Raw genomic sequence first — 13,320 nt, 5'->3', positions numbered from 1 at the left:
ATGGAAAAATATATGTGGCTGGACTTGAAGGAAAGGTTACATAACGGACCCCACTACTTCAAAGCCGGAGGGGTGGGAAGCCAAACTCTTATCTTTTGTCTCACTTAGAGCTTCTAGGCGCAGTTGCCTGCAGGCCCTATACCCCGAAGTAGGCATCCTATTAAGGCAACTTCGCAGAAGGAGAATAAGTAACTACCTCTCCGTTTAGTTTGTTGCCTTTTGTTTCTGATAGGTGTGTGATGTTGTTAATCAAAGCAAGACACACTTTCACTGCTATATTACATTGACTACACTGAATTCTTTTGCTGTTTTGCCAATCGAGAAGATTCAATTAGTTTGGGAGGAAGCAGACGTGATGAATGTCTTAGACCAGTGAGTACTGCAGTTAAATCTACTACAAGTTCTTAAACATCCAATCTCATAAGAAATGGGCAACAAAAACCAAAAGCCCATCTTTGGTATGCGATTTTTCAAAACCATACTTAACAGTGACTTGTTCTTCATTACAACAACAATTTGTCAAGTAGGAGGAGAGGCCCCAATCAAATTCTAGGCATAGATTTGGAACGCATAAACTGCTTGAGAATGGCCTTCTCTTCATCAATTCTTTTTCTTTCTTCAGGATCCTTAGGCTTGACTTTTCTTTTCTCTTCCAATATCCACTCAAAAAGTTCACGCCGCTGATCTTCAGGTATAGGCTCCAAAACCTTCGGTGGTGTTGCAACAACCGGAAAGATTGGTGGTTCCTCGTAAACTGGGGTAGGTGTCAACGGAGCAGAAGAAACATCTGCTTCAGTTTTACTCTTTTCAGGCTCCATCTCTATTTTAGCAGGTCTGTTATCCACAATGCTTGAATTCTTCTTTCTTGCCTTTGCAAACATGTAAGCTGCAACAGGGAGAAAGAATGTCAGCTAATTCCAAAAGTGCACTCAAAATTAAGCAAATTATATGTCCCATAATAAAGCCATAAACCTTCCAATTCAGATCATACTTTTGCTTCACAGGCCTTCAAACAAAAAATGAAATGGTGCATGAGTGGAAGATTCAGTTGATCCAGGCCTGCTAGTTAATGCGAAGCTCATTGATCATGGTTTATCATCACTGCAAATCAATATTATGCAATTCTTCCATGAATTCTGATCCTCAAGAATGATAAATGCAACCAAGCGACAATTATTCTTGAATAATAACAAAGACACTAATTTTAGAATGAAAACTCGATGTTCCTCTGAAACAAAATTCTACTGCAAGGACAGCAACAGAAAAAAAAGTTGCAAAAAAATTGTCATTTACCAGTTGTAAAGTTTAACACTAATAGGCGTTACTCAAACAGAAAGAACAATACCAGTGACTAAAATTAAATGTCATCAACGCAAAAGCTTTGACAATAACAGAGTACCTAGATCACTTGCCCCTCTCAGTTCATAGAGCATCCCTTCAACCTCCCATAGGAAGTAACAACTATTTATGCCCACAATCTGTTTGATTTAGAGCATCGCATTGTGCTCAATGACTAAGGAAAAGAGCCAAAAATGTCAAACAAGCTAGAAACCAAAGCGCACTTGTCAAAAGCTCAAGCTCCTAACGGCATTGACCTGTTGACAAAATCTTTCAAGAACGTTGTTGCACAAAGCAAAAGAACAATTAAGTCACACGTACTATTAAAGAAGAACCCACTATCAGGACCAAAACAAAAACATTAATTCTACGAAATGCTCCATCAACAAACTAATGAGAGATCAAATCTTTCCGCTTCTAACCTACATCATAATAACAGCCTTCCATACAAGTTTCATCAACCCATTCGCATAAATCTTCCACTACCTCTTTTAACAAAGTCTCTTTCACCTAGTCAATATATCAAACACATCCTAAATCGAACGATGAAAAAACAAGAAATACCACAAAAGGTACGTCAACCTATTGTTAAGAAACTAATAGTATTAGATTTCAAGAATACAAAACCAAAATAAAAAAATACCTCCAAGAGCGAGATTGGAAATCAAGAGAATGCGCCAAATGGGCTTGTAGCGATTAATGCGGGATTCCTTAGAAGACAAAGGAGGGGTTTCCATTTGAGAATGAGAAGGTTCCATTTTCTTTTTTTTTTTTTTGGATGGGTTGATTGATGAGCCTGGAAGTAACAAAGGGTTTCTCTCTTCTTCTTTTTTGTTGTTGTTCTTGTGGGGTTTTTGGAGGGTTTATCAATCCTGGAATCCAATTTCAAACTTGCTTTGCATTTCAAATCTGTTTGCTTGTGCAAGTAAACGTTGATCAACTGATTCTAGACAACAGTCAGCGTTGTTGGTTGGGTGTTAGAACAATTGAAGTCCAACCCTTGATTTCGATAAAGGCCGAGCTATTGGGCCTAGCCCTTCCAGCTCCAGCCTTTCTAGCAACTGGACTCTTTCCAGCCCATGGAACTGAACTCTTTATATATATAGGCCCATCAAAGCCCATTTCTGTTTGTTGTATCCCATTATTCTTTTTATTTAAGAAAAAAATTATCTGAATTCAAATTTTTATTTTTCAATCTAATATGCCACGAGTATACTCACTTATAAGTTACTATTTTTAACACCTAATAAATCTCTCTTTGTTTTTTCAACATAAAACATGATCTTTATGCTAATCAATCATAATTAGTCAAGACTATGTGGAATTATATGTTATTGAGAAGTATACTTATTCTTGGATTACATTGCATAGTTGTGATTTTTCCTATCTTCTAAGTGAAAAAAAAATTAAAAATAAAAGGTATAATATTTAAATTATTTAAATTATTTAAAAATATTTAAATAAATTATTTTTTATTGAATTTAATTAAATTTTTATATTTTTATTTTAAATTAAATAAGTCTTTATTATTAACAGTTAACTCATAACCATTAGTCAAAACATTACTTATTATTTTATACTCATATAATATTGATATAAAAAGTGAAAAATATTATATCATCATACGATGTCACTATCAACTATGACATGTTAGCACACGTCAACACTAATAATCATTATTTATAAGATATTATTTGATTTAAATTAAAAATATAAGTATTTAATTGAATATAATAAAAATTTTATATTGAAAATTTTTCAAATAATTTAGAAAATTTTTAAATATTATGTCAAAATAAATTTATTAATTTAAATTGAATGAGAATTTCCTTGTTAATTTTTAAAAAATTTTGACTTAAAAAAAAAGAAAAAAATACAAATCCACTTTTTCCTTCCCCTTTCCCAATTTCTCACATATCAAACAAAAAGAAAATGACGAAAAGAAAGTAAATATTCTTTCAACGATTTCCTTTTTTTTTTTCTTGTTGTCCTCCTACCAAACACAGGTAAAAGGTTTTCTTTTTCCTTTTTGTTTCTTTATTTGGAAAGGGACGGCGGTGGTCCCTCCGGTCTACAAGTGGCTCCGCCAGTTGCACATAAGTTGAACAAAGCCATAGTCGCCTTAAAAACCCTATTCTTTTTATATTTATCTTTTGACAATGAAACAAATTACCTACCTAGTACCAGATATCCGTAATAATATTGAAACACACCTCTTCTAATAATTTATTCTTGTTCCTATGCTATCAAATGGGTATAAAGCCTATTTGGTTTCATATAATTAAACCTTATGTCAAATTAAGTATTGCTAGTATTTTTTTCTGAAATTAATTAGTGCTGCACCATTCAAGATAATTCGTCATAAGGTTAATTCCTAAAATGATATATATGTAACCTTAATTAACTACTTTAACATACTATTATATTTTATACTAGTATAATTAACTTTAGGCTATGGCTTGGGATAAGTGAGGGAATATGTCGCTTTTGTAAATTTTGAATTCTAAGACTAATGAGGTGAGCTTCGATAAATGTTTTAAATTATTGTCATAGTATTCTTCTTTTGTATCTCATCAGAGGGTATAAGGAATTGTTAAAGTAAGTTTTGAATATTTTAGAAACTTTTTATGATTAAGTTAGTCATCTTGATTTAATTATTGCTTCAATCTCTTTAATCCTGGTCATTAATTAGCGAATAATTTGGAATGCTAAATAAGGAACCTAACTTACTGCTATATAATTTAGTGTAAATTTTAAAAGGATTTTATATATATGTATATATTATAAGAGATATTATCAATATATGAAATAACAAATTATATTATAATTTAAATAAATTAAACAAATTCACAGGCTTTTTATCTCAATTCTATTTAATGCAAATCTACAGGCTAAACTGTAAGATTGGTGTGCATTGTCCAAGGAAGGGAAGGGGTATTAGCTTTGGGAATGGGTGTGCGGGGTTCTCACTGTAAGAATGTCTAAGGCTGAAACCAAGTCTTCCACCTATATCTAGGCTAAAGACTTGATGCAGCACCACGTACATTTTGACATTACTATCAATCCACTTGAAGAAAACAAACTATGGAAAACCTTGCATCATCATAAGTAAAGCTTCACCACCCCACCAAATAAAACTAGTTATAGTTTTCCAAGTAATCTGCCCCACCCAGTGAACTTGTTCACTGCTTACGAACAGAATGCAGATCAAAGTCTACAAGCCCAGGTACAAATCCAGTTGTTTTTGTTGTACGTACTCCTACCTCTTAAAAGCTATGATCTGACTTGAATGAGGACAATGTCTAAGACAGAAGTACAATCTTCTAGGGTGACTTTCAGAACGCGCAAAAAAAGAAAAACAAAACAATAAAAAAAAAAGTTGTAAGCCTGGACTTTGATTCATATATGGCCATCATGATTATCAGAAAAAGGTCTGAAAAAACCTTTGCTAATCAATTAGTGAGTACTTATTTGTACTGAACCCCACGATCTTAATCAACACTTACCTAATTATTACTATAGTAATTAAAATAAATAAAAACGTGTCAGCTGTGAAAATTGTTGTTCACGTGACTCGTATAGGCAGAGCTTTATATATATTCACAAACCATTATTACCTTAGGTTGATTAGACCTTCTAACTTCGAACAATTGTTGCAAGAAAATATGATGATAAATAGTAACTTAATTGATTTGATTATCTGTTCATCCTTGTTGAATAATCAAAAAGCAAAGATGAAAGAAAGAAACAAAAGTAAGAGAGAGAGAGATAAAACGTTGAAATTAATTAAGTTGATAAACATAACATTGATTAACAAGAGATCCATAAATTTTGGTTATCAACCGTTGCTCAAATCCAACCTCAAACACTCAAAGATGTCCATGCAATTCTTTATCTCTTTGTTTATTTATGTCTAAATTTTCCTCACTCACTCACTCGTACAAACTCAGGTTTCTAACATTTATGATCTAGCAAAGCCAGAACACTCTCCCTAACATTACTCAAACTGAGAAAAACAATAAAGCTAGCCTAGCTAGCTGCTTGAGAAATTTTCAACCATGAACAAGTCCGTACGACAAAGCCATCAGCAGGATCGCGGCTTCCTTCTCATCCTGAGGGAAAACTCGATGAAAAGCCGAGTTCTTGCTCAAGATTATCCTCAAGTCCTCAAAACAAAGCTTCTTTCTACCTTGAGATTGGGAACTATGTTTGCACTTTTTCTTCAACTGTGCAACGCAACCACTATTACTTGATCTCTTGGACTTATCTTGAACCTTACTCTTCATCGTTGGCGTTGTCTGAGCTGCAACAATAGTGCCATTTGCCGCCGCCGCTGCAGCCATAGCTCGTCTTGCTTTTCTTTGTCGAATTCCACAGGCGTTGCAAAGGGACTGCAGCCAAAAGGACAAAAATTAATCATCTCCAAAGATTAAAAAAAAAAGAAGGTAGTTATTTTCTTTGAGAACATCTCTTCACTTAGATTTTAGCATAAGGGTAATAGATCAGAAAAATGAGTGGAAACTAAGTACCTTGGGACCTCTAGGTCCGCTCCTCCAAAGAGGAGTCTTGGTTGTGTTGCAATCAGCACAAACCCTAATTGTGATGTTGTCGTTATTGTTGTAAGAAGAGTTGCTGCTGTTATCTGGAGATGATGATGGCTGCTGCTTTGGCTCTTCCAATTTCGGTGTAGAGCTATTCGATAAATCTGCGCGATCCGAGCTCATCATCTTCCTCATCATCCTCATCTTTGAAGACATCCACTTAGCAGAACTATCCTCAATTTGATGATTTTCATTCCCTTCTTCTTTTTTGAATAAAGATAAGTTGAGCCCACTGTCACTCTCCAATGGTTCATCTTGCGGAACATATATTTTAGCCTGAAATTAAGAAAGTTATTTAAGTGATCAATAATCTATCCCTAAAAGACTAAAGAAAAAAGAAAGAGAAAAGAAAACCCTAAGTGATCACATAAAAAAAATCATGAAAGGTGATTATGGAAGATCAAACAAGTCTATGTACCTGATCTTCTTGATACTGGAAGTGCTGATGGGGTTCCCTTTGATGACCCCCTGCTTGTTCTTGAACAACTGGGTTGAAGAGAATAGGACAAGTAAGAGAAGAAGAAGATAAAGAAGGTGGTTGGGGTTTTAAGCTGAAAAGCTGGTGCTGTTGGTGTTGATCATCTTCGTTAAGGTCAATAGGAAAAGGATAAAGAGATGAATAGCAATTACTAGAAGTCATCAGGAGATCAGCTAGAGAGAGAGAGAGAGAGAGAGAGAGAATGCAGCAATCAAGTGATCAACAGTAATTCTTGCTGTTGTCCAGTAAAGGAGGATGTTTGAGATTAGGGAGATACGACGGAAGGTGATGAATGATAGAGAAAAGGCAAAAAAGGCCTACGCCATCGAGTGGTAAACCCCTTTTAAAGGACAGATGATGAGAAAGAGGAACAGAGAGAGAGAGCTAATAAGAGGTTCACGTGAGTTCATATATGACACCCGAACAAACAATTTGAAAAGACAAAGGAAAAGGAGAAGTGCGGAATGCTACTGCTCGATCCTATTCAAAAAGAACCCCTATCTGCAGGAATTTTACCCCCCAATAGCTGTAACCCTTAGTTGAAATTTTTAAAAGCATGAAGATAGAGTTCATTTCATGGTAGCCACACAAAATCATGCTTCCTTATAGTCCCCTTTGATACTAATTCTGATTGTCTACTCATATAATTAATAAAAACTCATTTTTTCTTATGCACATATAACTCATCCTCCCACTTAACGAAATTATAATGATCAGTATTACTATTCTTTATCAAACACAGCATTGTGGTGAACCGTAGGATGAAGGTAATCCTTTTTCTTGAGTAACTTGGTGCCCCATTATGTCTGAATTTTGGTTCATTTTAGCCTTTTGTAGCTTCCTTATTCCTTTTGTTAAATTAAAGAAAAAAAAAACGATACAATAACAGCATCAAGAGTAGCTTGTAAGCAGACAGATGATAATCCATCACTTTGTCAGGTACTATAAGGAGCATCACATGATATGAGCTTCAGCTATCGCAGTATCTTTCTAATTAGGGTATAAGGAATATTGGGAGCATGGTGCATATATGATAGTGGAAGATCAGAGGTGGGCTAAAAATTGTTCATGGGAACATCTCCATTCTTGACCACCTTACTCTTGCCAAAAAGCATTGAATGCTGGTGCAGGCAAGAGACAAATGCAGCACCCCACACCTTTGCCATCACGCATCTTTTATACTGTCTTCCATTTTCTTTCAGTGACTCATGTTCCTATCTCCTTATCATTGCATTACATAACTATATATAGGTTTTTCCCCTTTTACCTAAGAAACGTTTAAATGAGCAGCTGGTTAGAATCGATCATGTGAATCCCTAAAATTAGAAGAGAAAATAGACTATAATTAAACTAAAGAGAACTTGTTTTGTACAGGCTACTACTATATATTGAAAATTGTTGAAAAAGAACAAGGAAATAGCTGAATATACCATGGGAAATTGCCAAAGAAAAGTATGAAAACATAATAATAAAAAAAAAAAGCTGAGTGAAGAAAGGAACAAGACAAGGAAAAAGCTTCTTGCTAAAAAGCTACATGTGAGACACAGGAGTATTAGTTATCGTTGCTTAAAAACACAATACAAGATTTTGACTGTCTTGAATTTTAACGAATTTGGTTTCTTTCCGTATGTTTTACCTCTATCACTAGTGCTCAACATCTATCTAAGCAGTGATTTCTTAAAAGAACTGTAGTAGTCTGTAAAACATTTGCTACTCTCTCTGCTCTGTTGTTGTGTATCCAGTATCCTTTTGTTCGTTTCAAAAGAGATACCAGTAGGGTTATATTCCCTTTGACATTTATTTTTCAATTTTGGGTATCACTGTCCCAGCTCGAATGCTCCTCTGCCATCTCCAATATCTAAGCCAGGCACGTGAAGAACTTGTTCATTCAAGATTAATTTCTTTATACCTGGATCTTGTTAAAAGGTTGAAGTCCCCCATGAGTAGTACAAAGTAAAATTGGTGTTTTACTATTTTCTCACTGGGCGGGGGTTGAGTTCAATTCTCAGATAGACGTACTGTTCCTTGTGAATCTACTAAAAAAAAAATTGTACTCTTTTACATGAATTGATCTTTTCAGGCGTATGGTACAGTACTGTCACCTGGTTTACCTCTTGCTTTGATTTCAACGATATTGTCATATTAGTACTATATAACATGGAAAATAATTGTAGGTAATTTAGCACAACAGATGATGCAACCATGGATGCCGTACTCTACGTCTGCACCAAAAACTTTTGGTTCATCTTTCCATATTATAATATAGATTAAGTTGATTTTTGGGACATTTATTTTACTTATTTATAACACATCCTAAGGCATTTTGCTGTTGGTGACATTTAAGCTGTAAATGACAGCAAAAATATCCGCAGTATTATTATCTGAAGCATGCAGAGAGAGAGAGAGAGAGGCACCCCAAAGGGGCAATTGGGAACATAGGAAACTTGATTGTCTACGGATCACAACATGATGATAACAATATCCATTATGTGCTTAAAAAAAAGAAAAGAATTGAAGGGGGGTATATATATAAATATAATTTATAAGATGAGGAGGGGGGCTACGTAGGCAGGCTGTTAATCACATCCTGTAACATTTGTTTGAGGTGGAGACGTGGATGGAGACACGGGTGAAAAATTATCATGAATTGTGTCAGAAACGGAGGGTACGTCCAACCATGGGTAGTTTTCAAAGAGGTGCTAGCAAATCTGACCGGGCCATTGCCCTTAGGGCTACATGACACTATTCCTCAATGCCAAAATCACGGTCCCATCCCATCCCATCCCATCCCCTCTCTCCCTCCCGGCCCCTTGTCTAGATAAGTTATGGTGGCTGCAAATTGTTCATGGGCAAAACAAACCCTTCAATGATATGGACGCCAGACCAGAAATTTTTTATTTGCGGTCAAGATTTCCGGACTCTTTTCCTGTATAAATAGAATATTGTCTTCAGATTTTGACTTACTTGATCAATATATATATATATATAGTCCAATCCACCAGTTATAAAAACCAATGGTTTTTACATATCCTCCTGCTAAAAACATAACAGGCTAGGCAAGATTTTTAATATCTTTTAAAATGCTACAAGACACCCATGCAAAACCATCACTGAGAAATTCGCGTCCACGTTTTCCGTTTCTGGCGCAGGTCCCCCCCTCCTGAAAAGCACAACTTGATTGAACTCCCCTTCTCCATCATATTATATATATTATCACAACAATAATTATATGTGTGTAATTATGGCTTGCACTGTTGCACATCAATTCCTATTTTCTTATATTTATAAAAATTAATATATGTGATTATCGTAATTTTATATATGTATATTCAAAAAATAATATTCATTTTAATAAATTTATCTCGACTATTTGTCTAACTTGGTATGACAATTGTTATTTAAAAATTTTGTTCTTGAAAATTTTATATGGAGTTAGAATACATATCTTTTTCTTATATGCAATTTTCTCAGTGGAATTACAATCAAAACAGAAATTGCTCTGACCTGATCAATGGCACTGGTTACGGTTCTTGAATTAAAAAAATAAAAAATAAAAGACGGGGGTGGGGATTGGGCCATTGGGACGCTACAGTCATTTTTTTAGGTCCGATCTGTAATGAGGGGCACCCAGAGAATTGGCCCACTAATGGTGAACCAAACGCCCACACCCATACTATCCAGTACTTTTTTTTGGGCCAGATCAGGGTCACAACTAGCCCACCACTACAAGAAATCTATCCATGTGAAAGACTGAAACAAGTTCAAGGTAGAGGCCAGCCGAACAAGGATCATGTGCTGATTCCATATCCCGAAAACTGCTATTGAACAAATGAGAGAAAGGTTCCTTGATTGACAAAGTTTAGGCCATGAATTGATGGACTCCAGGCTTTTATAATCTATGGAAATATACTTTTGGCTACAATATGCAAGCACTCTGTGCCAAAAATCTGAATCCGGAGACTTTCAAGGACTCTTACCTCAGTACAGAAATGGAGAGAAACTTGTAATTTAATAAATATTCAGTGCCTGAATTTTACTGCGGCAGGACTTGCGAAGCATTAAAAGCTTTCTAAAGAGTTTCCTACCTACTTTTTTCAATGTTTGAGATTTGAATTAATTCGCAATCTATTTACAGAACTATTATCCGTAGTATAACCTACGTTGGGCTACTGTTATATTGTGAATTGGCAGTAGTGACCAGACGTGACGATGAAAGCCATTAGGAAGCAGAATCAAGCACGCAGGGACAATAATGTTAACTGTTGACTTCCTCATCCTTGAGCTGTGAAACATCACCATTAATTTGCATTAGTGTTATTCTCATATCATGTTATTTACATATTAAACAATACATTTTCGATAATACCCATATCCAAGACTATGGTGCTATATTCAATCTAAGGTGTGAAGTTGATTGATTGCTTCTAATCCAATCAACTTATCCTCTTCCTTTTTTGCCATGATATATCAGAAACAAATATGATCTGACAACATTTTTAAGGCCCTGCTTTGGCCTCAGAGGATGCAGAATATTTGAAGAGAATAAAGCTTTTAATTCCTCGACTATTGTAAAGGATTATGATTCATTCCTGTGGACTGTGGAGCCAGCCGAAAGTAAGAGTTTCGGATATGGTATGTCTGTAATATCAAAGTCCACATGCAGATTAATTGTGTCAAGCTCATAAAATCATAAGCAAAACGATAAGGAAACTCTTGGGCATGACTTGGAATGTTAAAGCATGTCTTTTTTTTCCTTCTTATCCGTAACTACAAACATCTGCAGTTTCATTAAAGCTAGGATTGTTCGTGAAATGTGTAAGGCCATGCCAGATAACGGCGGTATCTGTCATCTTAACATCAATGACAGCCTGTTTTTATGTTTGATGTCGAAATTGGACCCACGATGGCTGCTGATGTGAGATATTCATCAATGAAGTTTTCATGTATTAAATATGATTTTTTATCGGCAACTTACAGCTCACAGCCTACTGTTAGTTAATTTGATGAAGTTATGGTGGAATTGAATTAGAGTGTGGCCAGTCGACTGGATGAGATAGGGTTGTGAATCTGTTTCTAAAGTTTGAAAAACCAGACATTAGAAAACTATTTAATATAGGAAGAACCTGCATCCTCAGCCTAAGTTGAAGTTTTAGGATCATGTGTTGTGCAATCGTCCTTCCAATGAAATTATTAGTATATTATTACAATTATGAGAAGACCAGTCGAGATCTCTTCGAGATTTGAGTTGCACTCAACTAGTTGCGGTAATTAACTTTAGGAAATGCTTCTTCAATTATTCTATCCCTATGTTACTGTCACATCTTAATTAATACTATAATTGTTCAAAGTACCATAAATTTTTTTTACTTTTTCTTTTCTTGAATCTCAGCTTCTTATTCAAAATCACAGTGTAGGTGCAGATGGAACTCATGACCCGATTTCATTTGTCCTTTTGAGGTCGATAAATTCAATTGAAGGTTTGTTGGTCATCAGTCATCACTGCAGCTTGGAACTTTGCGGAACTTTAACAAGCACAAAGAGTTTGCCTGCCAAAGCACTTTCACTCATTCACGCAACAAGACTTCACAAAATGGAGAGAAATCAGGTAGGGTTTGGTGAATGTGAAAGGCAGGAGAGGTCGAGTTGAACCAATTACCCAGGGTGGTTGCGACCTGTTCTAAGTGGCACAATCCACAACCTGGGTGGCTTGGAGTCTGGTCCCAACCGCAACAATCAAACGCTTGTCGGGTTGGATAAGGGGCTCTGAGCCAACTTCCCTGATAAGGGAAACTATGAGAAATTGAAACATTATTCATTGTGGTTGAGAGAAGTGTTAGGTGAAAGGAGTGTAATAAAAATGTAGCCAAATTGTCAAATACAAGCCTCAAAATAGCTGTGGACTTTCCTCTCACTTTTTTTTAGTTTTTGTTGAGAAACTCAACAGGTGGAGGTAGTTGAACAAATGAAGTTGCAGTAGTTTTAATGTCAAGTAAAGCTGTACTGATTATAACCATAACTAACTAGGAGAAGGAACATCTAGCCTTTATTCTGCCGCCAAATCAAAGGACCAAAAAAGCTGATGATGATGTTTAAACCATGTAACTTATCTGTTCGTTAAAACTTCATTAGCAAACCTAATCTATAATAGATCCCATGTCATTATCAGATGATTATATCATTCATTCAGGATAATCTTCTCTACAAATTATTGCTTATTGGTTTTTCTTTTCTTTTTTGTACTCAACCCTCTCTACTCATCTACTCCAACTTCCCATCAGCATCTCCAAAAGGTTCCCCTAACACCTTTCCATGGATAACAGAAACCAGTAACCACTACTGCAGCCGGCCTGCTTCAAGAAAAGGACAAGGTGGGAATTGGGTTTCTTCAATTGTTCAATTCCATGCTACTGGATAAGTTTTAAAAGATTAGCAATTTGATAAAAAGAAGAAACATTTATTTTCATCTTTTCTTTTTTGTCTTTAATTTTAGTACAAGATTCTAAGGTAAATAAAAGTTTAAATTATTATAGTTTTCCCATTCAACTTGATTATGACATGAAGATTAGAGTAGCATTAGACTCACAAGTCTTGAACATTGAAAACATGACCCTCTAACTACTGGGATCAAATACTTTTCTGACTTGGATGTCATCATTTTTCATTTTTTTAATTAACTCATGCAAGCAAAGAACAATAAAATACAAGAGGAATTATCATAGATGACATACTTCAAAACTTATTGAAATTTAAGGATGCATGATTGGCTCTAAATACATGGAATATTGGAATGGACCAAAACCATTGAATCTGTTCTTTAGAACTAATCCAAACAGGAAGCCAAAATGAGTTTTCAAAGCTGGAAATCAGTCAGCAAAACAATGGCTGCAATACCCAAAAATTAAT

At 35.3% G+C, this 13,320-nt stretch overlaps 2 protein-coding genes and 1 long non-coding RNA gene across 4 annotated transcripts; 1 reads left to right on the top strand and 2 right to left on the bottom strand.

Moving 5' to 3' along the window:
* LOC18588404 lies at positions 295–988 on the top strand. The gene is made up of 2 exons (XR_001929567.1): positions 295–372; positions 692–988. It is a non-coding gene; the product is annotated as an uncharacterized LOC18588404 (long non-coding RNA).
* LOC18588403 lies at positions 354–2,453 on the bottom strand. Of its 2 annotated transcripts, XM_007012785.2 has the most exons (3): positions 1,982–2,077; positions 1,400–1,595; positions 354–886 (listed from the first exon to the last, which is right to left on the bottom strand). In XM_007012785.2, exons 2-3 carry the CDS (start codon positions 1,431–1,433, stop codon positions 543–545), a joined length of 378 nt encoding a protein of 125 aa, XP_007012847.2. In that variant the 5' UTR covers positions 1,434–1,595; positions 1,982–2,077; the 3' UTR covers positions 354–542. The 2 variants fall into 2 exon arrangements, with proteins under 2 accessions (XP_007012847.2, XP_007012846.2); XM_007012784.2 differs by lacking the exon at positions 1,400–1,595 and having other exon boundaries at positions 1,982–2,453.
* On the bottom strand, positions 5,149–6,854 carry LOC18588402 (putative GATA transcription factor 22). The gene is made up of 3 exons (XM_007012783.2): positions 6,358–6,854; positions 5,868–6,215; positions 5,149–5,729 (listed from the first exon to the last, which is right to left on the bottom strand). Exons 1-3 carry the CDS (start codon positions 6,577–6,579, stop codon positions 5,391–5,393), a joined length of 909 nt encoding a protein of 302 aa, XP_007012845.2. The 5' UTR covers positions 6,580–6,854; the 3' UTR covers positions 5,149–5,390.

This window comes from Theobroma cacao, chromosome 9 (assembly GCF_000208745.1).
Source record: "Theobroma cacao cultivar B97-61/B2 chromosome 9, Criollo_cocoa_genome_V2, whole genome shotgun sequence".
NCBI classification, from domain to species: domain Eukaryota; kingdom Viridiplantae; phylum Streptophyta; class Magnoliopsida; order Malvales; family Malvaceae; genus Theobroma; species Theobroma cacao.
The sequence above is the reverse complement of the archived record's forward strand: the minus strand, read 5'-3'. Positions and strand labels throughout refer to the sequence as shown.